This window comes from Parambassis ranga, chromosome 8 (genome assembly GCF_900634625.1).
Source record: "Parambassis ranga chromosome 8, fParRan2.1, whole genome shotgun sequence".
Taxonomy (NCBI): domain Eukaryota; kingdom Metazoa; phylum Chordata; class Actinopteri; family Ambassidae; genus Parambassis; species Parambassis ranga.
Genome location: NC_041029.1, coordinates 14518040 through 14544613, shown reverse-complemented (window position 1 = coordinate 14544613; position 26574 = coordinate 14518040). Strand labels below are relative to the sequence as shown.

The 26574-nt window shown below is 44.3% G+C and overlaps 4 protein-coding genes across 4 annotated transcripts; 2 read left to right on the top strand and 2 right to left on the bottom strand.

Moving 5' to 3' along the window:
* Window positions 1–986: 986 nt before the first annotated feature.
* On the bottom strand, window positions 987–7766 carry wipi2 (WD repeat domain, phosphoinositide interacting 2). The gene is made up of 12 exons (XM_028411862.1): window positions 7534–7766; window positions 6666–6748; window positions 5076–5245; window positions 4901–4997; window positions 4663–4760; window positions 2991–3083; window positions 2829–2899; window positions 2635–2748; window positions 2375–2539; window positions 2158–2265; window positions 1938–2035; window positions 987–1558 (listed from the first exon to the last, which is right to left on the bottom strand). Exons 1-12 carry the CDS (start codon window positions 7605–7607, stop codon window positions 1446–1448), a joined length of 1284 nt encoding a protein of 427 aa, XP_028267663.1. The 5' UTR covers window positions 7608–7766; the 3' UTR covers window positions 987–1445.
* Window positions 7767–8506: 740 nt separating this feature from the next.
* On the bottom strand, window positions 8507–13481 carry LOC114439764 (cell death-inducing p53-target protein 1 homolog). Its single transcript, XM_028411919.1, has 5 exons — window positions 13292–13481; window positions 11208–11358; window positions 9889–9930; window positions 8947–9091; window positions 8507–8834 (listed from the first exon to the last, which is right to left on the bottom strand). Exons 2-5 carry the CDS (start codon window positions 11341–11343, stop codon window positions 8729–8731), a joined length of 429 nt encoding a protein of 142 aa, XP_028267720.1. The 5' UTR covers window positions 11344–11358; window positions 13292–13481; the 3' UTR covers window positions 8507–8728.
* A 7599-nt stretch (window positions 13482–21080) lies between these two features.
* Window positions 21081–22846, top strand: LOC114439741 (myeloid-associated differentiation marker). The gene is made up of 2 exons (XM_028411888.1): window positions 21081–21495; window positions 22048–22846. The coding sequence occupies exons 1-2, from the start codon at window positions 21244–21246 to the stop codon at window positions 22633–22635; spliced, it is 840 nt and encodes a 279-aa protein (XP_028267689.1). The 5' UTR covers window positions 21081–21243; the 3' UTR covers window positions 22636–22846.
* A 1144-nt stretch (window positions 22847–23990) lies between these two features.
* LOC114439739 (myeloid-associated differentiation marker homolog) lies at window positions 23991–25840 on the top strand. Its single transcript, XM_028411886.1, has 2 exons — window positions 23991–24402; window positions 24504–25840. The coding sequence occupies exon 2, from the start codon at window positions 24520–24522 to the stop codon at window positions 25369–25371; it is 852 nt and encodes a 283-aa protein (XP_028267687.1). The 5' UTR covers window positions 23991–24402; window positions 24504–24519; the 3' UTR covers window positions 25372–25840.
* The last annotated feature ends 734 nt before the right edge of the window (window positions 25841–26574 follow it).

Sequence of the window (26574 nt, the reverse complement as noted above, 5' to 3'; positions counted from 1 at the left end):
GGCTACGAACAATACAAATCAACATAAATTATACCTATGTGGCTAAGTCAACACTATAAAATCAGTTTAGATAAACCTTGCTCAATGATGCTGTCATTAGCAAAACACTGGTCTGTGAACATCTGACAGAATGGCGGGTATATATTATTCTTCCATATCCCAGCACCAAAAATGACTTCTACATGGTTTTCAGGTATGATTGTAGGATGACAGGGTGACACAGATGCAATAGACCTCCATCTCGTACATCAACATGGAATTTATTTTTTAATTTTACTTTCAGATGAATGTTTCACATTTTGTACAAAATCATTAGAAAATGCCTGACACTCCCAAAATCCCACAGCTAATCCTTTTGTTTAGTGGCTTTCACTGGGGGAGATCATGCAGCATCCTGGACCAGATGATGAGGCTCAGCCTGACCTCCAGCTCAATCAATCTATATCTGCTAAAACATCCCACAGATGCCCCGCAGTGTAAAGAAGTCACCTGACAACATGGTACAGCGATATATCTAGAAATGTACAGAGACACAGCAGGATGAGGAGCAAGAGGAGGCCGCCGCGGCCTTCCTCCTCCTCTGATCATCACTGGCTTCGATGTATGGACACAGTACCACGTCAACAACACCATGCATGTTTTCTTACGCATGACACATCATTGGTTATAATTAATTATGTAGATTAAAAAAAAAGATCATTAATAGTTTAAAATGAACCAATGACAGCAGGCCTGAGGAGGCGAGGGAGGATCCACTGAGCCTCTGTGTGGATGAGGTAAGAGTAAGCGGTGGGGTAAAGGTGGAGGCTAGTCGCTAGATGTTTCGCTAATGTACATGCCCAGCACACACACACGAGCGCATAAACACACACTCTTGTTCGCAAACACCTCTGCCTCATGTCAAAATCGTGTGTCTGTCTGTGTGTGTGTGTGTGAGAGAGAGAGAGAGAGAGAGAGAGAGGGGAAAAATATAAACACACCTTGGATTAAGATCTGAAACTGAAAACAGATTTTATTAAAGAGCCGCTCTCTCGAATGGGAGAAAGCACGACGCTGGGGCAGAGAGGCACTTACACAATCACCTTCAGGTTACACAGTGTCTGCGTCTGTGTGTGTGTGTCTTCAGACACGGCTACATGTATTTTAAATCACACTCACACTCACATATACTCACAATGAGCATGTTTTTAGCGGTTGGCACATGTACATGCAAAGCTGCAGTTCAGCCTGCGCAGGCGAAACTGAGGGAAAAGAGAGCGAAGGAGGGATGAGAGCGAGAGAGAGGGAGGGAGGGAGGGGGGGGAGATGAGTGTGAACAAACAGGCTCTTGAGCGCCCTCCATCTTCCATCCTGTCCCCGCCCCCGCCCCCCTCTTTTGTGTCACATGTTTGTAGCAGCACCAGAGGAGCCCTCTGATTGGTGGGTACAGCCGTCTGTTAGGTCAGTCAGTCAGTTTCGAGGATGAGCGGAGGCTGCTCGTTCTCTTCCTCTAAGCGCAGGTCGCTGAGGTCTTCTTCAAGCCCCGCCCCTCCCACAGCACCCTGTTCTTCACAGTAACCTTAAGAGGAAAGTTAGTAAGAGTTAATTAATAAGTACTAGCTTTGATTGATAAGTTTGTGTCCTCGGGTAGAAGGAGAGGAGTCATAAAGTGCTCGTCAGGCAGCTCAACTGACGGAGTGTTCGGACGTTTTCGAATCAATAACTTTGGTGTTTTACCTCCATCAGCACAGACATGGTGACATCACTAGTGTCTTCCAGCACGGTACGAGCCGTACATTTGTGCAGGTATCCACAACAAACTCCAGTCCCTCTACTCGAGGTTACGAACTTATCAATCACCATCACAAAAGTCTGTGTTTTTTTAAAGGAATCCTGGCAGTTTCCAGATCAATACACTGAATGACAAAGAGGACGTTAGGCATGTTGATGCGACCTACCTTTAGTGACAGCAGCACTGTAGGTTTGTGCCACGAGTGGGCGATCATGTGACCCCTGCTCGAGGATCTCATTGGGTGCCTCGGTGCTACCGTCTAACCTGAGGTCAGCCACAGAAAGTCTCAGCTTAACACTCATGAATGCATCACCTGCCACATACAGTGTGTGTGTGTGTGTGTGTGTGTGTGTGTGTGTGTGTGTGTGTGTGTGTCTGTGCGTTACCTGTGCTGCTTCATCAGCGTGCACTCGCCTCCCTCTTGTGGATCCAAGTTGTACAGATACAGGTAACCATCAGCAGCTGCCACCAGCAGCCTGGGAATCTTCTGAATCCTGTTTAAAGGCAGTAAAGGCATCATGACTTAGGACAGAATGAAGTGCCACAGGTGATGTAACATGCTACTTTGTGGGTCTGTACACATGAGTGTGTGTGAGTACTCACACAGCTAAGGCGCAAATGTTCTTATGGCCACAGAATGGCAGCCGCACGGTGGCGAAGGCTCGCCCCTGTGTGAACATTTCTGTGACCTGTGAGGGCAGGTAGGTGGTGGAGGCCATCAGGACCTTCCCCAGGTAACCCCCCCACGTGGTGGGCTCCTCTGCTGGCCTGTGAACACAGAGAGAGAGAGAGAGAGAGAGGGAGGTACTTCTGTTTGTCTGGGACACGAAGCATGCTGCAGGGGAGAGACAAGAGATACTTACACATACTTCTCCTTCTGCGTCTCTAGCTTGAAGATGTGGACCGTCTCTGTGTTGCTGGATGCTGAAAGGTACAGGCCTTCCATACTGAACGCCAAGGAGCAGATGCTCACGCACCTAAAACAACAAACACACACTCACAGACGACGCACACACACACACACAGAAATCTGAGCTACAAATATCCTCAAATCTACCTCTTGACTCCTCGTCGAAACTCAAAGAGCTTCTGTCCCTCTGGGATGGAGAAGACGCGGATGACTGTGCCCTGAGGGAAGAGGCAAAAAACAGAATCACTGGAAAGAAGAACTCACGCAGAGAAAAAAGCAGCGGGCTGATCTGTGCTGCAGCTGCTCTACCTTCTCCGAGGCTGTGGCCAGTTTGGTGCCGCTGGCATCAAAGGCCAGAGCTGCCAGCGGGCTGTCGTGGGCTGGAATCATATTCGCTGCCCGCTGCAAAACAAACAGGAGCACACGCACACAGACGGATGAGAAGATTTCAAAAAAGTAGGCTAAAAAAACTGCTTTCTACAATCAAAAAAGACCTTTATACCAGCTGGGAGAAAGCCTCTAAATCGAGTAGGCTACCCCTTTAAGAGCCTGTGTTTTATGTATATACATAAAATACATAAAAATAATGCAAGCATAATTTCCTTCTTATAAATGTAGGGCTAGTCTTCTCCGTCCACAGGAGCAGTAGCAGACATGAGAGAGGAAGAAGAAGACAGAACAGTGAGGAAGGAAACAAGCGAGGAGGGAAAATTCAAAAGAGATGAGACAGAGCAGGAGAAAGAGACACCGAGGCACCGATCGATCATCGCATCTGTGCAGGAAAAGGCGTGTAGCTGAGTCAGATACATCAAACTGTTCCTCACAACCAGAGACTGTAAAGCCGGATCCATACTCCAAGAACGGAGAACTCGCTCCTCGCTGCTGGCGTTACGCCCACAAAATGACGTCATTTTTCTCTCGGAGCGCCTGTTCTGCAGCTCTCTCGGACACATGGCCCGGGCAGAACTTCTTCTCTCAGTGGTGTGCGAGAACAATTGTGTGATTGGTCGGAATTTATTGTGGGCGTGATGAATGTGGAGAAGCGCAAGAGCTTCTTCCTGTGCAGGACACACAGACAGAAGGAGGAAGTACAACGACGATGGACAGTTTAGATGAGCAGCTGGCAAACAGCTCCTGGAAGGAGAAACACGGTGCACAGAGAGAGTCTGTCCAAAAGGTGGCGATAAAAAATAACCCCAGTATTGATCACAGCGTTACAGTGGCTGGACACGCACATTAAACACCGGGAGACGGGATGTATTATTGCAGACAGTCATCCACACATTCATAGAATTAAACTCACACAGACCAGAGGTCTGCTCTGGTCGCTAGTCTATCTAGTGTCATGCTGTACGCCCTCTTCCCTGAGCATTATCAGCTCGTTAGGCCAGGTAACCACGGCTGTGCACACAATTTGCAATACAATTGCATTGTCAACCTTGTGTGTGAGACGTGCACTGCGTAGGAGGGCCGTATGCACACACACTTCTCGCGGAGTACGGTCCCTCCGTGCCGAAACAAACTTTTTTTTTAGTTCTCTGTTCTTGCGGAGTATGGATCCAGCTTTAAAACAAGAAGAGCTTTCTGATGGTCCTCGGCTGCATCATGTGGGACCCAATATCAGCTTAAAATTATTATTTTATCAAAACCACAGAAGGTTGTGTCCAAAAAAACAACAACTCTGCACCCATCAGTAGAACCAAGAAGCCAGGACTGACTCAGTGTCGACCTGCAGTCACATGACAAATGTTCAGTGAGTATGTGGCTGATGTGCAGGCTGCTGAAGAACTGGTTTGTACACACTGTAAACATGCAAATATCTGTCGCATGTGGAACTTCCTAACTTTCCAACAGTGCAGCCATGACGGTGCTGTTTTCACTGAGGGTTCTAGTGAGAACGCAGTAACTGAAAACATGAGAGGAAGGAGAACAGCCTGGTGTTCAGAGGGTTAATGAAAGACTTCCCTTTGTGGTCACTTACCAAGTTGACCGTGTCGAACACCTGGACCTCTCCTATCGTCGCACTTCCTGGGTACGCCAGGTAACAGTTATCATTACTGATGGAGAGAGCGCACAGCCCTGGAGAGACATGAAGACAGATCAGCTGTTGTAGGCGTGTCGCTGAACGTGGACAGCAGTGAAACCTTTCAGCCAGAATGGGAAAACAACATGTTTACTGAGAAGCCTGGGAAACACCGGTGACAAACCCCCGGGCTCACCTGATGGGTTGGGCGGAGTCTCTCTGATAGTGTGCAGCACTTTCATGTCTCGGATGTTATGAATGTAAAGTGACTCCTCCAGACACACGATCAGTCTCTGCAGAGGAACCACAGCACAGATTAAAGCAGACACACACAAACACACACACACAGACGAGCTGCTGCACCCTCCTACCTGTCTGTTGAGTTTGACAGCCAGGATGGTGTTTGAATAGGAGTAGTTACAGATCTCAGTTCCCTTCTTGAAGTGACAGACTTTCAGCTTCCTGGGGGCCTTCAGGCTCACAATGGCCACCAGGCTGCTGGAGAACAGACGCTCCACGATGCACACATCCTCTGTGTCAGCTGCACGGACACACAAATCATCACTGGCACGTGTCTGATTAAATAAAGCATCCAAGGACAGCCTCAGTGAGGCAAAAACACCACGAGCTGCTAAGGATGCTTCAAAGCTAGCAGGCACAGACTCTTTTGGAAAACATGCCACTTCCTAAAAACATTAGTCAACCAGAAAAGTGGCGCCCCAAAAACCAAAAAGTCACACCCTGATAACCGCCACTACTTCCTGACAGATTGGTCTGGTGATTTGGCTTCATGCCCATAACTTGACGCCTGGGGGACAAATCTGTGATCTCACAAGAATCCAGCTGCCTTTTAAGGTAAACAACTGATAGGACGGGACGAGCTACAGACGCCATGACTGTTATTTATTACTGTGACAGTGTCCTCAGCTGATAGTTCGCCTCTGTGTGCAGTTCTTAAAGGAAGCACTTTGTGTGTCTTATAAATAAATCATGCTAAATCAGCATCAATAAGTTGGAGACATTACTCAGCAGTAGTTATTAGGAAGCATGTGTGTATGCAAAGCCGACAAAACTGTAAGAATGCATGAGGAAGCTTGATGCTATAGTGAGAGGCAACACATGTAATTAATATTTAAAAGGAAAGTAATGCTTTGATGGTACACACTGACCATCCTGTTTCCTGTCTAGACAACATGCATTAAATACAATAATACAACTGAGCAAAAAAACACACAGCAGAGATACTGCTCACTCAAATAAAAGTACCAGTGCATCAATGTTTTTGTGTTTCTACAAACATCTGGACATGGCTACTTTGTGCAGCGTCACACTACTAAACCCTGTTTTGTTGTGATTGGCTGTTTAGTTTGGTAGACTAGTGCAGAAACAGTAACAAAAAAGTAAACAAAACTAAGAAATGGGGCAAAGAGGACACACACACACACTGAAAGCTCCACTCATTTTTCATGTTTAACCCATCAGAACACAAAATACACACACATGTTGGCCGTATGGAGTAAAGCCGTCAACAACCTGCACTATTTTTACAGTTGAAAGTTCTGCAGCTCTTTCTTTAGACTATTTTTAGACTACCACCACCTGCTGGTGTGGAGGCTTACTTCCTCTTACACAGGTGCAGAATGTTGGTGCTAGGTAGATGTCTGTGGTGTGTTCAAGTGCATCCCTTTGCTCTTGATTAGGTGATGCCACAGTGGGACTTTGTCATTTCATATTTTTTTTTCTAAGCTTGTTTAAAATCTTCTAACTAAAGCTGTCAGATAAATATATCGGATGAGAAAGTTCAGTGTGTCCCTGTGTGCTGTGAAGAAAGCAGTGGTGCAGAAATCCTTCTCAAAATAAAACTGATGTAAAACACTTGGATTACAGACAGACACACACACACACATATGAGGGTATGTATGACAAATGACAGCAATAAAAGAGCATTGTGAAACACTCACTACATTCATATATCTGCTCCAGTTTGTCCACAGAGGACAGGGAGAAAAACTTGTATCCTGATTTGGTGCCAACAGCTAAGGACCTGCACAAACAGAAACAAAAGCATTGCGTCAGCCACATGTACCTCCCCCACTGAACACTGTGCTTCACTATAACAGCCCACTGAGCCCGTCCACGCAGAGTGGCCATCGTGGGGTCTGTGTCATTTCTGTTCCTTGTTACTATATAAATACTGAAAGCAGCAGTCAGGGCTGTGACGGGGTGGTCACACGACTGCAGCTGTTTTGCAATAACACCAGGCCACGAGCAGGACACAGTCACCGGTACACTCAGCAGGAAAACCCTGGCTGTGTCAAAACCGTCCTCAAATGTCTGATTTAGTCACATCACGCAGAAATCCAGTGACCCACTTTGACTTTTTTTTTGGCTAATATTCCAACAAATGTAGCACCAGAGCTAAATATAAAAACCATTCACTAAAAAACCGTGTGATACGTGTAAAACCACTTTATCTTCACATGTTCATGTCTGTAATTACAACATATTCATCATAAAGAGTCGTCACAGAAGTTACATGACACCTAGCCTACATGCATTGTAGCTCAAGTTTAGCCTCTGACCACACAGCATCATGTTAGCTAACATGCTATGCTAATGACGACTGAGCTCAAAGCTAACCAGGCGGTTTAACTAACTGAGTGTTTATAGCAGCGTTGTGTAATTATTTCTTATGTGAGAAGCACACGCAGCTGCTGTTTTTTTTACACGGAGCCCTGTGAGTCGTCCACACTCAGCAAGCTAACGGTAGCTAGCTTGACAGCACAGGCCATCCGATCCCCCCGCAGACACTCCCCGGCCCTGCCTTACGTGTTGTCCTGGTTAAAGTTGGCGAAGAGGAGCTGGCTTCCGCCAGCGTCCCCGCTCTGACTGGCCAGGTTCATGGGCTCGGCAGCATCGATATATAAAGCTCCGGTGGAAACAGCAGCAGCCGGGATTAAGATAAAGATCAGGGCCACGAGTGTTGGACTTCACGGATCCATCTCTCCTCAGAGCGCTGCTGTAGTGATTGTTGTTGTTTTTCATTGGAGCTGTTGCTCACCCTCATGGCGCATGCGCTCTGCACACAGCGTGCACCAGCTTTAAAGGGACAGGACATCTATTTTTCCTCAGCTCTATGATATAAGAAATTATGATCCTTAAACACTACTACTGTATACAGGTTTATATAATGACGTGTACAAAAATAGAACATTATGAAAATATTGTTAGATTACACTATATTTCTTATCCAAAAAACACATTAGATTCAGCTTTACATACCCTTTAAACTTTGATCAATCAGTTTTCTTTCATATCCTTCGCATATTTAACACATTTCAGCATTATTTAATCTGCATCTGTTAAGCTTTTATACAATTACATGTTTAAACAAGGAATTTCTCTATTATTTGCACTTTGCTTTCAGTTTCTGGCAAACGTTTTTTGCAAATTCAGCTCAGCTTTGAGCCAGTTCAGTTTTATTTTTTGTAGTACTATATTATATAACATATGAAAATGTGAAAATATATTATTAATATCATCATGTGCAGACAACACAACCAACTGATTGTGTTTCATCCATATACAGTATTTATAAATACAGGTGGGTTCATATAATGATAATAAAACGACCTTCTCTCTTCCTAATTTGTAAATCTGGGGATCTGAAACGAAGGTTTCCTGCACTACAAGACATGACACGCAGAACTTCATCTTTTGGATCATCTTCAGTTCAACATTTCTGAACTGTGCTTCCTGAACGTCTTGATGGTTCAAATGTGCTACAAACATTCACTCAAACTCAAGCAGAACGAACTTTAATGTGAGAAAACAGAAAATATGACATTTGTAGAAATCAGTCGAACAATAAAAATGACATATAATGAAACATACAGTGAGAGATAGTACAATTATACAGCTGTCATGTTAGAATCAGTATTACAGGATTATGTTTGGAATAAGACAGGCAGTGATAAATGACAAGCACAGGTGGGTTCCTTCGACATTCAGGGTGAGAAAAATTTCACATTCGTTTGTATATGTAGACGACTTTCTGGCAGTTTGGACAGCGGTGCTCCACGTCTTTACAGGCATCGATGCAGAACGGGATACAGCAGCAAAGGAAGCACCTGGGAGGGAAAACACAAGGAAGGTTATTATTATTATTATTATTATTATTATTACACTCCTTCCTTTGGTACAAATAAGAAGAAGAAAAAAAAAAGCTAAATGTTTTTTTACCCAAGGATGGTGAGGCCTCCACAGACGGCCCAGGTCATCAGGCCTGGCGTGTGCTCTGTGGTGGTTATCACTGACTGCTGGCAGTGAGGACACACAGTTTGTCCAGGTACATCCCGGAGACCAGGTGACATGATCACCTGAGTCACTGAGGGCCAGAAACACACCAACATGAATAATGTATGAATGTTTTCCTGGCATGTTTCACAGCTTTATGCTCAGTAAACCTTTAAATCCCAGACACAGGGTCATGATAAGGATAAATACTGACCTCTGGTGGATGCATGGCTGCACACGCAGCCTCAGTGAAGTCTAAGACTCAAACATGCTTGCTGTTTAGTCACTATTTGCATTCTTTGTGCAGAGGTCACACATGACCGCTATTTCCTTTACGTCACACATATTTTCTGTAACATTATATGCTGCTGCCTGCACTGACACAACTCGACCAGCAGAGGCCGCCAACTCTGCAACAACTTTAATTGAATTTAATAAGGGAAGAGTTTGTTTATTTAAATTAAAAATGACAGCTGCTGTGATTCTATCATCACAGAAGCTGTAGTAATAATAGTGTAGTGTAGTTAGAAGTAAGGACAACTCAGAGGCTTCTCATCAAGTGGTGTCAAACTTCGGTTTTGCTGAAAAGGTGAGAATCACACCTCTGTTTAATCAGTATGAGTGTAACGTACATTCTTCACAAGCAGATGCAGACGTTCTAAACCTTCACAGCTCAAACTGCGGCTGCATGCAGAACAAAGATGAACAACAGCTTTTTGTTCAGCAACAAATGAGGCTATTCTTCAGATTTCTCCTCTCTGACCACAGAGCCGCCCACAAACTGAGCACAAACTCATTCACCGGAACCCATGTTTGCTGATTGTCTTTTTGTCTGTTTCCTGAAAATGGTTAAAACAAACATCACGTTGTGTTTTTCTTGTGTTTCACCTGTTGTGGCGGGTGCGGCAATGACAGGAGGATATGGAACACCTGAAACACAGAAGGTGAAGGAGGAAATATATTTAGAAGCCACCTACAGTCACACAACTGCATTTGTATAAACATTTGCATAAAGCAGAAGACAAGCACTGCTGTGTGTTATTCTGACTGTGGTGGACTTTGTCACAGCAGGATGTTGTGAAGCATATTTGTGTTAACGGTATGTTAGAATCATTCCACTGTGTGTCTAAAGAACAGACCGTTGCTATGTATAACAGACCGTTGCTATGGATGCTGTCTGCAGAGTCTGGTAGCTTTAGGTTAAGACTAACATTATATTTAAAATAAGAGATATCTTTAGTGAGTAAATGGCATAGTGCAAGACAAAATGGAGGCAGCTGTGACAGATGACAGAGAGAGCCACAGCCACAAACTCGCATTCACACCTATGACGAATAAAGATAAGCACATTTTTTGTCAGTGGGAGGAAAAACCAGCAGAAAAGCCACACAGCAACGTGCTAACTCTACATAGATAGTCCTCGATCACCCAGCAGCTCTGAACCAGGAAGCTTCTGGCTGTGCAGTGATAATACTTTATAATAAATTTAAGTAGTGTGACAATAAACAAACTGATGAATGAGGACGAACAACAACCAACCCACTAAGGGACTGTTATTTAGTTGAACACATGTCTGTGAGTTTAGAAGAACAGACTGTGGTTGTGGCTAAGGAAGTCTCCACCCCCAGTAAAAAAGTCTTTAAGTTTTAATCAATTCTTTCTTTGATTAATAGTGTAAACATTGAGTGTAGAGTGTTTAACTGATAAAGAACAGACCGTTGCTATGTATAACGGACCTTGTTGCTATGGATTCTGTCTGTAGAGTCTGGTAGCTTTAGTTTTAGACTAACATGAAGCTTAAAATTGTAGATTTCTTTAGTAAGTCATAAATCAAAGTGATTCAGCTGCTTCATTACACGTTTATGTTGAAAACTTTACTGTAATCAACGTATGGTCTGTTACTATAGAAGAACAGACTCGGTTCTGAGTACAGTGCTATTAAATTATTATTATTATTATTATATTTAACAAGCAGCTGTATAATAAACGAGGCATGTGGTCGTATTAGAGAATTTAACACTTTCAGGGGAGTAGATTCTGTTACGATGAACTTTTACACAGACGAACGTCACATGCATTCAGGATGTAAACACATGAAATGCACCCAAACATCCATGTAATGACATTATGTCCACCAGAAGGGGCGGGACTTCCCTTCTCCTTCACAACAGTGGCATATTTGTTAAGCAGCACGCTCATACACAGACCTCCCTGGTATCCAGCGGGGGGAGGAGCTGCAGGGTTGAAGGCCGGCTGAGGGTAGGGCATTCCACCGCCGTAGTTCATGGGTGGGGGCCCGGGATAGGGTGGAGCTGCTTCCTGTGGTGGGTATCCTTTCTCCATGTTCAGAGATCTCTCCTGAGGATGAGAGATGTGTATGATTATTATTTATTCCCAGCTAATCCAGAGGCTTCCAAACAACGAGTATGACAGTTTCTGCCTGACTCCGCCCGCCTCCTTTTTATCCTCCACCTGACTGTATAATCTGCTATGAGTAAAACGGACAAACTGGTCAAGGCGCAGGAGAGTTTAGAGCAATGTTTCAGAAACACTGACCAACACAACCTGTTTTATCCCAGATTAGATTACAGATTAACAAAGCTTTATTTACTTTATTAATTCAACACAGTGAGGAAGTGAAATCTGTTCAGGCCATCCACAGGGAGAGTACTCCACCTAACCAGCACGTTAACATCCTCTTTTCACAGCACAGTCATTCATTATGCACACACACACTGATTTAAACCAAATCCTGCCATTAGCTCCATGTTTGGTTGAATTTGTTAAACAGTTTACACAAACAGCTGCTACAGGGCAACGGTGTTTGACCATGTGAGGTGTGTATGTCCCATACATGAGCTCTGTTTGTCAGCCATACTAACACTAATATTTATACAGCAGGGGCTGTGTGGTGCTGCAGCTCACACTGTGTGGAACTGTGCGTTTTTCCCACTGGTTGAGGTTAGTGAGCCCTCACACTGACTTCCTGCATGTAAATGTGGTGAAAGTGACACTTACATGTTGTTTGAAATGAAATTCAATCTTCAACAGAACATGCTGTAATAAGGTATGAGAAGTTTGTACTGTTACAGAGATACCAGCTGAAGTTAGCATGCTAACCAGCTAGCGCCAGTCATGCCATTGTGTAATACCACTGTGTAAGAAAACAGGATAGTGAGTCAGAAGCTGTGTTTTAATCAAGTCACGCTCCCATGCATCCAATTATTACTATATGTTTTATGTTGTATTTGGATTAATCTGGATTTAGGTGGAGCCAAATGCTGCCAAGACTATGATGGCTGCTAGCTTTAGTTTTTACCTAGCATGGACTTTTTTGCTTTTATTGTACACAGATCATGGACGGCCCCTCACCACACATACGCATCAGGTGACCCTGGTAAAGACATGAACGCTATGAAAATGTCAGCCATGTTTATCAGCTGATACGGTGATGCCTATCACAGATATATGTTATCCAAAAAGAAAAAAAACTTTCCTTGGACAGAATATAATGCAGAGAAAAGATGCTTGGGATAATGTAGAGACGGTGTAGTTTGTCCATCATTTGTCCAGCAGGGACAGTTGGCTCACACAGATATGTGTACATTATTGATTAGGATTATCCATAACTGTCCACTGTTTACTCTGTCTAGAACAACCTCAAAATGAAAACATGTGGACTGTGACAGCCCTGGAATATTTTATGTATTAATTAAACATCGTCATATCATGTATGAGATCACTTCCTGTTTAATCAGAGTTTTACGGTTATAGCTGGGCAAAGTACACTTCTATTGGCTGTTTCCTTTTTGTTGAGAGGGTGAAATAAAACATCCACAGCTGAATCGCCCTGGACATAAAGTGATGGAAAATTACTTTCATCATTTGCCTAGTCGGGGGCGGCGTCGTGCAGCACTTACTGTTTAAAAGCTCCATGTTTGGTGTATTCATACACATTGTGTGTGTGTGTGTTTATCTAAAATAAAAGAAAGCCGTGCTGAACTGTGTTCCGCTCTGTGCCGCTCACATAGAGGAGCCATTGTGAGCCTTCCTGTATGTCCCTATAAATCTATGCTAAATCAATTAGGTGGGAACATGAGCCTCAGACAGTAATGGACCACTCTGCTTCACCGTAACGCCGCTCTGCCGGCCCGCCCCGGTTTGTTTAGGTAAGGTAGATCTTACATAACAACTTCTATTCACACAACTGCAGCTCTAAAAACACTCACACAATCTAACTCTTACAGCTCATTATTATGTTGACAGGAACTATAAAGTAAAATTCACCTACCTGTTAATAACACCAACACACACACACACAGAGCAGAGCAGCTTTTCCCCGAGCTGTTTGGAAGATAAGGATGACGGAACAGGATACTGTTTAATCCTGAATCTAACAGAGGAAGGGCTATCTATGTTTCCTTTGGCCAGCACGTAGCTCAGAGTCTGGAACTACTCAACTATAAGTGGCCTCCTCCCTCACCAGTCTCTCCTCCCATTATTCAAGGGTGGGTGGGTCTGAAAATAAAAAAATATAAAAGCAGGAACAGGAATTATTTAAATGTTTTAATACTTTACTGTAAATGAATACTCTTCTGAGAGTACTTTTCTCTGACGACAAAGAGCTTTGTTGTGTCTATTTTCAGAGTAACAACTGCATTTTTACAAATTAAGGCGGCAGGACATTGGTTTTTCACAGTTTTGTTTCTTATGGTGTCACCTCACATTCTGCCTTTTCCTGTGGTTGAACTGGTTTGGTTTGAGTGTTGCCTGTAACAGCAGGCTTCTTCAGCACACTGTTGCACAACTGCTCTCATCTGGAGCTCGTTACATCTTAGTACAGCCAACATGATCCTCCTCAGTTTCTCTCTCTCTCTCTCTCTCTTTTTTTAAAAGGGGCAAACCATTACTTCTTTCACAACTCTCAATATTTCTCAATTCAGAGTGTGAGTGATCTGACTCACACACACACACACTGAGTCCAATGACAGGCAGGAGGATGCTGACAGGTCACAGGACTATGACGGGATTGTTACCCATCACAACTGGAATGTTAATATGTTAATAGTGAGCCCAGTTGCTCGGGCTCAGACAATCAAATCCTGAGATTGTCTGTATTTTACCATGCGGCCACTAGAGGCCAGTGTTATTCCAGCACTGAGAGAACGCCTACCGTCCCACATTACTGTTTCACAGAGAGATGCATGAGCTTTGAAACATCTAGTTTGGGAACCTGCGTAGGCCTGTACTACAGGGTCACAGGGGGGACCTGGAGCCAGGATACACCCTGGTTATGTTTTTACTTTTATTTTCAGTGGCAGTAAAACAGCTTTCTATACTTCTACACCCACATTACACCATCTTGATTGGACACACCCAACCCTAAACGCAGTACCAGGCATGTACGTAGTGCCCCCTTAGAGAAATGATATGTAATAGATTCTGTGTATGTGCAGGGCAGTGATCATACGTTCTGTGGGAAGCTGGCTCCGCCCTCTGAATGATAATGGAGTGGAGTCTTATGTCTGCCTTATTGATTGCAGATGAAAACACAAACTATCAATGTGAAACATGTTGTGAACGCCACGGCATGGTACACACACACACACGCATTACTGTGTGGTCTACAAGAGCTCTTAATGCTGTTAAGAGTCTGGCTCCTGATGCTCTCAAGTCTTCACTAAACGCACAATAAAAGGATCTCACAATACATCAACACAACCATGGAGGACGACTTCAGGAGCAACGCTGTTATAATGTCCATAAGCTTTGTTAGTGAGGTCGCAGACAGGAAGACGCTGCTCATGTGGTGTAAGGTTTAAGTCAAACTATCATGCTGCTCTGTGGTCATGAAAAACAGGAAAACCTGCACAGACACACACATCGTGTGTTAGCTTTCACATCTGTGACAGGTGGGGCTGGTTTCAGCTGAACACTGCCGCAGTTCCAAAGTTGTTTCAAGGTTGTTTTAAAAAGGAGCATGCTTATTTATGCTGCTCAGTATTCATATCGTCTTATTATTGGATTAACTGTTTCTTCATGTTTAGGGCCCGAGTGAAGCCCTATTGGAACCCTTAGGGGTTTGCTGTCCTCCAAACCACTAGGTGGCGCCTCGTAATATACAGAGTCCGTTCAGGCCACGGTAGGACTGCGTGTGCGCATGCATCGTGTGGTTTTTTGTCCCGTGTTGCGCCCGTGAACCGGAAGTAGCACATCGCTAACCGGAAGTAACATGTCGCTAACCGGATTCGCTAGCCACATTTGCGTTCACACCTGAGCCACATTTGAGCCAATCCGGCACCTCTCGTGGGTGGATCTAGCCGGATTGAAATCAAACTGGATACTGCCGGATTCGAGGTGTTCACGCTCAGAAAAAAAACATCTGGATAGGCCCGAATCCCGCTTTAGCCAGATTTTTTTCCCCAGTGTGAACGGGGTAATAGAGGCCTGAAAAAGACAGCGACTCGTCTAAAAGGAGCTCGGTCCATCCTGCAGAAATGTACACTGGACTGGACTGGCATCTCAAAACAGCGTTAGTTCTGGACGCTGCCACTCAGCTTTAGGGCTCTGCCCCATTTCGTGTCGACAGACTGGCTCTGTGCTAGCTCGGGCCATGAGTAGCTGCTGTGCTGCCAGTGGCGCCAGGCGGGGGGAGTTATCATGGAAGGCGTCGGCTGGTCAGCGTGCCAGAGTGGCACAGATTTGGCTATAGTGCGATGAGTCCACTTAAATTCAACACAAAGCAGAGCTGCACACACATAGAATCAGTGCACACACTTAGCTTTAGTTTACCACACATCAGTTTGCTCTTTTTCGTTAGCTCACATTAGTTAGGTCATTACAATTAGTAAACATTAGTTAGCATTAGCACATTAGCATAGGCGTGTGTAGACCAAATGAATTGGCGATAAGTGGCTTCTGTCCGGCTGTGGACTGGGTTTATTGCTTGTAATACGATGACAGAATTCAGTGTTGGGTTCAAACCACTCTGGCTGAGTGGCAGCGCCCAGAATTACCCTGAAAAAAGATGCAGCAGTCACCAAATGCTCTCCAAACAGGATGGACTGGAGGAAAGGAGGAGCTGCAAGGAACCTGTCCGGCCATCAGTAGGAGGCTGGAGAACAGCTGTTCACCTTGTGCTGACATCATGTACTTTCTGAAAGGATTAAAGCAGCGTAAATTTTTAGAAACACGTGCTACATTACACCCAGCCAGCCACTACAATATCTGAATATAAATGTACCAATAAAAAGTCTTAATGACTTAAAGGTAGGGTAGGAGATTTCATTCTGATGCACTTTTTGTTAAATTAGTGTAACTTCTCTTTACAATCCGATAGCAACCAATTAGTTCGGCAGTTTCGCTTTAAAACGAAGAATATGAATCATCTGTGGAAGCTATAAAACACTAAAAACATCAGCCAATCCTACGAGGTGCACCTGCGCGGAGTATTGGCTGGTTGTCACTCTGTCTTCCTGCTCTGCGCGCACCAGAGAGGTACGTGCATGATGGCCGAAGGGGGAGGCGTGGCTTCGGGGTGAGCTCCGAGAGAAAGGGGCGTGTGTTTACTTTCAAAATCTGGCTGACACTCACATTAATTTTTTAAAATCTCCAACCCTACCTTTAATGAGTGCAATCAAACCAGCAAAAACTGTGGAGTGGACAAATTGTGGAACTCAAAAGTTTAGTTATCATTAAAATCAAGTCAACATTACACACAGATTAAACCAGTAAAATCACCTGTTCATCACGGCCTCCATTGTTCACTGGAACTCTGCATGCATCTGCATTTAAAAAAAGTCAAATAACAGGAAGGAAATACTCATTTCAGGAGTAATCATGTCAGGAAAAATACACATATTATAGACACAAATGACTGTCAAAAGGAAACAATCTATTACCTCAGACTGAGCTAGGTTTCTTTCCATTGTTTATTCCCACACAAATTAATTAGCTATAGTTAATAAAGTTATTTCAACTTACCAAAAAACAGGGATGAAGAGCAAGACGTGGTGTTTAGAAAGTCACATTAGCCGTTTACTTTCAGCAAATCAGCTGGCACAGCTCCAGAACAGCTCACCCGGATGACATAATGAGAAAAGAAATTCAGAAATAACTTATATGAGAATATTCATGAGCATCACGGCTAAATGTAGCTGAATTAGCTTGGTAGCTTGCTAACTCTGCATTAGCTGTTTGGCTAACATGTCTGAATGTGTCTGACAATGAAAAATACACCAAAGTTCTGAACACATACATTTAACATGTTTTAATGTTAAATAAATTACTTACCGTGAACCCATGAGCACTAAAGAACAGGTCTGTTGTGTTGTTTGTTCTGGTTTTGAGGTCTCTGTGTGACCTCTAGCTGCGCTCTGTCACTGCAGCGGGACGGCTAGGAGAGGAAGTGCACAGAAAACTTCAAAATAAAAGCCATTTTGAATCTTGTGGTCATTTTTTTGCGATTTTCACGCCCGACATACTTCATCCAATTGATCTGAAATTCACTGTGTCTACTCGTGACACCATAGGGGAGGCGTGGCCTCAAAGTTTGGCATTTCACAGGAACAGGAAGTCTCTGTAACTTCTGTGTTTACTGTCTGATCTGTCCCAAATTAAGATTAAGATTAAGATTAAGAAACCTTTATTAGTCACACAATGGGGAAATTGCATTTTTGCAACAGCAGATACAGACAGCAAAGGATAAGTTAAGAAAAGATATATACATTATAAAATAGACTACCAATAAAATATAGAATAGAATAGAATCAAAAAACAGTTTTTAACAGTTATTGCACAGGTGAGTGGAGGTAGAAGTGGTCTGTAAGAAAACTGTACATAGTGCATCAAAAAACTAAATAAATAATTTATTGTACACTGTGGTGTGTGAATATTTCACATGTATGATCAGTCTGACCTCTTTATACCCATGAAGACCTTTTTAAAAAAATAAACCTCAAAAATTGGTGATTTCCATCTGCGAAAAAGTGGCCGTGGCCCCCACAGTGAGCCCAGGGTTTTATTTCTGCCTCAGAAGGATTTAGTTTCTTCCTTGTTTGTAACATATTAAACAGATTATCATCCACCCAGTCCATCTGTACCTGTTAGCACAACTTTAAAGGGTCAATTCACCTCAAAATCTTTTTTTTTCCACCTGCCAAAAAGTGATTAAGGCCTCTACAGAGTGCCTGAGTGGTCATTTCTGCCTCAAAAGCACTCGACAGTACACAGTTGACAGTATTCAAGTTACATTTCTTTAATATTATGGTTCTTGGATTACGTTACTGAATAATCATTTTTAACAGGTAACTGTACCAGAATACATTTTTAAAGTAACCCTCCCAACCCTGTCTACAAATCAATATCCAGTCTTTGACAGAGCGCCATCCACTGGCTATGCAAAATGTCATGTTAGCATACTGTTGCTAACTACTCACACATGCTTCATGTGATTCACTTGAAATGGAGTGTGTCTACTCTCGAGACAATAAGGAACACACATATTCACAATTATGTACTGAAGTGTAACCGTTTGAAGGGGGCGTGGCCTGAAAATGTGACAATTCCACATAAAACAGGAAGTAGCTATAACATCTGTCTTTACTTCCATTTTTCAATTCAGTTTTATTTATATAGTGCATTTTACAGTCAGAAGTTGTCTCAAAGCTCTTCACAGAAACTCAGAGTGTGATACCCAGAGAATGAACCCCCCTAAGAGCACTGTGGCAAGGAAAAACTCCCTTTAAGAGGAAGAAACCTTGAGCAGGACCCGTCTCTTAAGGAAGAATCTTCCTGCTGCCAGTCGGCCGGGTAGAGGAGGAGAAGAAGAGGGAGACAGGACAGAGAGGATGAAGGAGAGACAGGAGAAACGAACATGCAGCAAACATGATACAAACATGATACAGTACAGAGAGCAAACATGACAAGCAAGATGAAACAGTGATTATATAATAATGGATATCTATATATATCGTCAGTCCATAAGTAGTAATAGTAATTTGATAGTAATCAAAACAAAGATGAGCAGCAGGGGCTAATGAAGTCAATGAGCACAGGAGAGATCAGGGCCTGGACTGCAGGTCAGCATGCAGATCTGAAGACCTGCAAAGAGAGAGAGAGAGAGCGAGGCACAAAACTATGAGGAAGATAGTAAACACATATTATGAGACGATATTAGCAGTATGAGCCAGACTAAGGAGAGTAGAGGAGAGGTCAGAGGGTGGGAGGGAAACTGCTCAGAGGATCATGTTTGTGCCCCCCAACAACGTAGGCTTAGAGCAGCATAGCTGTGCTAAAAGTTAAGATTTTATCAGCCCTATGACACCTGTTATACCTGCGGCTGACACACTATTTTTAAGGCTAACTGTATGCCTTACTAAACAGAAAAGTTTTAAGTCTAGTCTTAAAGGTGGAGGCAGTGTCTGCCTCTCGGACCCAGATTGGTAACTGGTTCCATAGTAGCGGTGCCTGATAGCTAAAAGCTCGTCCTCACATTCTACTTTTATGAATCCTAGGAACTACAAGTAAACCTGCACTCAGAGATCTGAGTGTCCTATTAGGAACATACGGTACTCAGGTCCTGCAGATATAATGGAGCAAGTCCATGAAGAGCCTTGTAGGTACGAATAAGGATCTTGAAGTGTATTCTTGAGTCCACTGGGAGCCAGTGAAGAGACGCTAGAACAGGAGAGATATGATCCCTTTGGCTGCTTCCTGTCAGAACTCTAGCTGCTGCGTTCTGGATCAGCGGCAGACTGTTGATGGAGTAATGTGGACATCCTGACAATAATGAGTTGCAGTAGTCCAGTCTTGAAGTGACAAAAGCATGGATCAGCTTTTCAGCATCACTCTGAGAGATTATCCGATCAGAGGAATAACATCCTTGAGGAGCCGTGATGGGATCGCATCCAAAAGACAGGTAGTAGGTTTAGACTTACTGATGCTGGCGGTCAGCTCAGGGAGGCCGATGGGCACGAAGCAGTCCAGAGTTAGATCAGGATGTGTTTCCAGAGGTAGCGGTGTATCCTCAGCAGTCACAGAGAGATCGTGGTTGATTTGTTCTCAAATATTAGTGATTTTATCGGTGAAGAAGCTCATGAAGTCTTCACTACTAAGAGCTGCAGGAATGCGAGGCTCCACAGAGCTGTGGCTCTTTGTCAGCCTGGCTACAGCATTAAAGAGAAACTCACTCAATCCGGCTTCATCCAGCGTGTTTGCTGTTCTCCAAACCACTAGGTGGTGCCTCGTAATATGGCTAATAATGTGGCTAGCCGGATTCGCTAGCCACATTTGCGTTCACACCTGAGCCACATTTGAGCCAATCCTGCTAGATCCACCTCTCGAGGGTGGATCTAGCCGGCTTGAAATCAAACTGGATTCAGCCGGATTGGAGGTGTTACACTCGGAAAAAGACTAGAGGACTGCCACTTCCTCTCCATCCTTCGTGTAGTCCGTTTCAGTGATCGGATGGTCTGAGTGAAGTCGAAGGTTATTAATGAGTGGTCTGAAAGAACAGGATTTTAAGACCACACTAGCAGGTTCTTAGCTTCTAGGCCGTAGGTGAGAACCAGATCGAGGGTGTGACTGTTAAAGTGTGTGGGATCATTTACTAACTGAGAGAACCCAACTGAATCCAAGAGTGAGTTGAAGGCAGTCTCCAGACTGTCAGAGTCGACGTCAATATGAATGTTAAAGTCACCCAATATAATGTGACCCTATTAGCTCAGATTTTAGCACACAATCATTCATAAAACATCAGTTGAGTCAGTTTGCAGGTGAGCTACAGATCAGCACACTTGCATTTTTTATTTAGTTAAACACACACATACTGTTCTCTCACGACAGGCTCCTGGTTATCTCTACAGTGTTGATAAGGCCTCCTCTGAGCCTTTTGTAAAAAATTGACAGATTTAAAGCGTTAATGAGTGGGCGGGCCGCTACGTTAACACACAGATGGATGAGCAATAGGCTGAACTGTTCATCGTAAGGTGTGTCTGCTGTAATAATGTTTGCATTCTTCGCTGACCAAGCCCACGGGTGATAAGCAAATGGTAGGGAAGGGCTGACAACTTCCTCCCACATTCATAGTCATACAAACACTATACATCTGTCGCTGCTCTGTGATAGGCTGGCTACAAGGATGCAGTAAAGGTTTCCACGTCCACCTCGTTTGTAGTGTCGGAGAACTCAGTGACGAGAGAAGAAGAACTGACGCACTAAGCTGACCACGACGTTACAGCCATCATGGTTACGGTGGACGTCCGGACTCTGGTGGTGAGGATACTGGAGGTGGTCTTCACCGTTGTCACCTTCAGCCTGGTGGCATCGGTGGGCCACTCCACCTACTCCCTCTGGACGTGGTGCATGTTCACCTGGTGCTTCTGCTTCTGCGTCACCTTGCTTGTGCTTATCCTGGAGCTGACCGGCCTCGGCGCCAAGCTGCCCATCTCCTGGGACGATTTCAAGACCGCGTTTGCCATGTTGGCAACCCTGATGGTGGGTACCATCTTTATGTTTTTGAATATAAATGTACTGTTGTAGTACAGTAGTGGGCACTGAGAACCTTCACATCTTGACATGGGGGTGTATTGTCCTATATAAGGCATTTTTTTATGTACGGTCTCCACAGACAGTTGTCATGTACCAGGTTGTAAATAGATAATAATTGACCTAAGAAAGCAGGGGCAGTGTCAAAGTGTGTCCAGAGAGGCACTCCCTTTTTCAGTCAGCGCCATGTGGCACCACTGCCCTGCCCCTTGACGAGACCATCAGCAGGTCTTTGAGTCTACTGAGAAACTCAAACATGAGCACAGAGTCAGATCTTCATCTCACCCTCAGTATTTTTTCACTGTATGCTTGCAAACATCCAAGCTAGCTTAGCTTTGTCATGTTGATTATGGCTGCTGGCCACTTACCTTTGCCTGATGACATCATAGCACCTTCTGACAGGAAGTGTTTATTCTCCTTTAGCTGTGGCCCTGTGAGAAAGCAGTCTTTAATATGTTTAATCAATAATCAATAATCATCTCTGACCTTTCCCTCTTCCAGGTGTTGTCTGCCTCCATCATCTATGGCGTCCTCTTCACATGCAAAACCTGCAGCCAACCAATCGCCGCCACTGTTACCTCCATATTGGCCTTCGTCCTGTACGCCATCGAGGTGGGCCTGATCCGGGCCAAACCGGGTGAGATCAGCGGGTTCCTTTCCTCGGTCCCCGGCCTCCTCAAGGTCCTGGAAGCCTTCGTTGCCTGCATCATCTTCATCTGTTTGAACCAAAACCACTACTCTCACTTCCCGGGGCTGCAGTGGTGCGTCGCCGTCTACGCCATCTGCTTCATTTTCGCGCTCCTCGTCATCATCTTCACCATCGGCCGCCTGCTGGGGCTCATCCCGGTCTTCGACAAAGTCCTGACAGGGTGCAACATTCTGGCCGTGCTGATGTACATCACGGCCGCAGTCATCTGGCCGTATTACAGCTTTCACAACAACCCCAGGCCCAACTTCTGCTCAACTTTTCTTAATTGTAACTGGAATTTAACACTCGTTATTGCCTTCATGACCTTCGTCAACCTCATCGCTTACATTGTGGACACAGTTTATTCTTTCAGGCTGGTCTTCTTTGTCACCCGTACATAACCGGACACAAAAACAGAATCCTTCAATCATAGAACTGAAGCACAGTTCAGTTTATTGAGTATTTAATCTGAAAGAGGATGTGAAACAAGCATCTGTTCGTGATTTTAAATCTCTTCCTCTTCTCCTCTGATCTGCTGCTCGTCTTTATGACTTCTGTTTTTTGATATAAAGAATCAACATGTGAGATGAATAAAGTGTCGTTAAAGTGTGGCGTTACTGTGCATGCTTACATCAGCGTGGGCTGGTCTGAATGAGCAAAGCTTAAATCAATAACATGTTCAGAGGTTCAATATGCTCTGATGGGATGTTTGCAAAGGTGTGTCAAAGCAGCTATAGGGGTTAACAGAGAGAGAGAGAGAGAGAGAGAGAGAGTCACTGTGTGTTTAAAGTGAACACTTTACAACCAGGGAACAAATGAGTAATAGATAAAGACTAAATGCTCATAATCATTAGCTATTGATTACCTTCTATAATCACATGTCATTTCTTGCCTCCAGGGTTGAGGGCATAATAAAAAAGTTAATAATTAATAATTATTATGAAGACATAACCAATCTAGTCTGACTCAGCTCAGTCCCTGACCAACACTGCCCCCTTGTGGTGTACTCATCCTCTTGCAGCATGTGTCTTGGATTGGTCCACTGGTCTAGGATTCAGAGCAGTCCCCTGCTGACGAAACTTGACAAAAACCAAACCCTACAAATCATGCAGGGTTTGGTTTTGTTGGGATGTGTTGCTGCCATTTTTATTTTGTTCACAAACTTGTAAAGTTCCTTGTAAAGTTGTCTCTGGTTTGGTCTGGTTTTAATCTTGCCTCCCTCTGCTCCCTGGCTGAGCTGGGACGTATCACTCATGCTCCACCTTTTATTCTTTGCCTGTATTTGGACTAACCCAGACATTAGGCAGAATCCTGCATGAACTAAAAATCCATGTGTGACACCATGGAAGGTGCGCCCACATTTTTTTTTAAAGTCAATTTATTCTTTTCAATGCAAAGCGGTGCATCATTTCTCGTTGCCATGGTGACCAGTCCAGTCCATAACACCACTTTGACGTGCACTATTATACACATGACCACGGGAGGGCACCAGATAAATGTAGACTGGTTTAATTGTTCATGTTCTCCTGTAACAATGGGATGCTGTAAAGGTGGAAATTTTAACACGGATCCACCCATGAGCCACCCTCAAGTGGCCACTCGAGGAACCGCACTTCCATGCTGGCTTCATTTCTCAATATTAAATGTTGCTGCTTGGTTATGGGGCAAACTTCTTCTAACATTGACTAAGACATTTTAGATGCACAACCACAAGGGGGCGCACAGGTAAATGTTTGCTTCATCTCTGATCAGGACAGGCTGTCAAACACTAAATAATAAAACAGCGGATTTGTTCAGGATTAAGATTTACCGCCCTGTAAACTTGTCATATGAGTTATTAAGCGAGTCTGCTTATTGTATTTGTTGAAATTGTAAACTGCTGCCAGTAACTATTGGATGTTTCATGACCTTTGACCACTCAGTGACTCAGTGACTCACAACGTCAATAATGGGAAGACTAGAAGACTAGAAATCTGCGAAGAGGACAGTGAACACAAAGGGAGGACACTTTTTCTAAGGACACATCCAACAGCGCTTAGAGCGTCTAAAGTGGGCGTGCGTCAGTGTTCAGAGTCCAGTGAGATGAAGATGATAACGTCCTGCTGGTGTCCAATCGGTGGAGTCAATGGGGGCCATAAAGGACACAGATAAGACCAGGATGCTCTGTTGTGAGTCTGCACAGTTTCTCTTTCAAAGAAGACGCCGTGTTTTCATGGATTCTTGGTCTGAAAATCAAAGCTTTTCTCTTTGACTTTTTTTTTTTTTTTAGTTCATCCTGTGCAGCCATGATCCTCGTGGACGTGCGAGCCGTCACCCAGCCTGTGGGCATCATGCGGATAATCGCCACCGTCCTAACCTGCCTGTGCTTCAGTCTGGTGGCTACAGCAGGACATGATTTATCTCCATACTGGGCGTGGTGCATGTTCACCTGGTGCTTCTGCTTCTTCTTCACCCTCCTCATTCTCATCCTGGAGTTCAGCACCGTCAACACCAAGCTACCCTTCGCCTGGGATGACTTCACCGCCGCCTTTGCGATGCTGGCGAGCCTGATGTGCCTCTCTGCCTCCATCATCTACCCCATCTTCTTCACCTGCATGACATGCCATCTGCAGATCGGCGCCTCCGTCGTGTCCTGGGTTTGTTCCGGCATTTATGTAGGTGAAGTGGTCCTGACGCGTCTTCGTCCGAGCGGGGAGAACATCGGCTTCCTCTCCACCATTCCTGGCATGATGAAAATGTTGGAGACCTTCCTGGCCTGCCTCATCTTCATGTCCCTGGAGACAGGGCAGTTCCACCACTCAGGCCTGCAGTGGTGCGTGGCCGTGTACTCCTTGTGTTTCATCTTTGCCCTCCTCATAATCCTGCTCTCCCTCGGACAGCTGCTCTCCTTTTTTCCCTTCCCGTTTGACAAGCTTGTCATCATCTATAACATTCTGTCAGCGGTGATGTACGCCACAGCCATGGTGATCTGGCCGCTCTACAGCTTCCGCAACAACGGGAGACCTGCTACCTGTGGGTCCTTTTGTTCCTGGGACAAACTGGTGGTGGTCACCATGATGACGATCTTCAACTTCGCTGTTTACACGCTGGACTCCGTCTACTCCGTTTGGATTGTGTTCTTGGCCCGCAACGGGTGAAGAGAAGCCAGGTGGTCTCAATCTAAATCATCTGGTGGAGCATGCTGAACCAAAACTGGACCGAAAACTATGAATGAGATGTGCAGTGGATTATGGGTACATTTTAATTTATTTCATTTGTAAACATGAAACACGCAGCAGGATGAATCACTGAGAAAAACATGGAGTCCCAAGGAGGTTCAGTGGTGTCCTAGCAGGGGCTCCTTTAATTCCACTGTGTACACATTCTGTCAACACACATGAGTAATACTAATAATGAAAGGTACAGTTAATGATTAAAACACTTTGATCTTTGGCTCCTGAGTGTGATCAAACAGTGCAGCTCCTATTTTTAGTGTATTACACTGAGTCACAGTCTAACTATGTGAGTTCTTACAGTCGAGCTTTTCACTTTTTCTTCTTCTTCTTCCGAGAAATAGTCTGACACTGCACCATATTTTTATAACTGTACATGAGTTTTATACTAAAGATGAATAACAAAAAAATGTTTGAGCTCTGTATATTTTTTGTTTGTCTTAAGTGTCTAAAAAGGTTTGCATGGAGCATGAACCCCGGACCCAAACACAGACATAACTGAACAGAAATATCCAACAAAGCTAAAGTTAAATCCAAAAAACATCCAAAAAGGTCTGAAGAGAAAATTAAAGGAAATACAAAGTACAAACCAAAGATCTGAAACCAACCAGGAAGGAGGAACACAAGACAAAGCAGCACAGGGACCAAACACAAGCATGTCACAGGACAAACGGCTATCATACACGCCTGTCCTGGCTTGTTTGCTGTCCTCCAAACCACTAGGTGGCGCCTCGTAATATACAGAGTCCATTCAGGCTGCGGTAAAACCATGTGTGTGCATGCTTCGTGAGTTTTTTGTCCCGTGCCGCTCGTTCTTTCGTTTTTTTTTTCGGTTCAAAAAGCAGTTTATTCCTTTGTAGCCCTGTCAAAATTAAACTCGGGGCAAAGCTGTCGTAGTTCGATGGTTGTTTACATACGGCTTTTGTAGACGACCCGGACACTGTCCCCGTGAACCCAGAAGTATCACATCGCTAGCCACATTTGCGTTCAGACCTGAGCCAGATGTAACCGAATCCAGCCAGATCCACCTCCAAGAGGTGGATTGAGATCTATCCCGATATATCCAGATTCATGTCGTTCAGACTCAGAAAAAAACTATCCAGATATATCGAGATCCGGCCCGAATCC

Bases quoted from the DNA above. Each gene is read 5' to 3' on its own strand.
- LOC114439741 (XM_028411888.1), top strand. From the start codon at position 21,244: ATGGTTACGGTGGACGTCCGGACTCTGGTGGTGAGGATACTGGAGGTG. The intron at 21,496-22,047 runs GTGGGTACCATC...TCCCTCTTCCAG, and splicing joins CCATGTTGGCAACCCTGATG to GTGTTGTCTGCCTCCATCAT.
- LOC114439764 (XM_028411919.1), bottom strand. From the start codon at position 11,343: ATGGAGAAAGGATACCCACCACAGGAAGCAGCTCCACCCTATCCCGGG. The intron at 9,931-11,207 runs GTCTGTGTATGA...TCTGTGTTTCAG, and splicing joins CCCCGCTGGATACCAGGGAG to GTGTTCCATATCCTCCTGTC. The intron at 9,092-9,888 runs GTGAAACACAAG...TCTGGCCCTCAG, and splicing joins TGCCGCACCCGCCACAACAG to TGACTCAGGTGATCATGTCA.
- wipi2 (XM_028411862.1), bottom strand. From the start codon at position 7,607: ATGAACCTGGCCAGTCAGAGCGGGGACGCTGGCGGAAGCCAGCTCCTC. The intron at 6,749-7,533 runs GTAAGGCAGGGC...CTGTTTGTGCAG, and splicing joins AACTTTAACCAGGACAACAC to GTCCTTAGCTGTTGGCACCA. The intron at 4,998-5,075 runs GTAGGAGGGTGC...GTTCCTCTGCAG, and splicing joins CTGTCAAACTCAACAGACAG to AGACTGATCGTGTGTCTGGA.
- LOC114439739 (XM_028411886.1), top strand. From the start codon at position 24,520: ATGATCCTCGTGGACGTGCGAGCCGTCACCCAGCCTGTGGGCATCATG.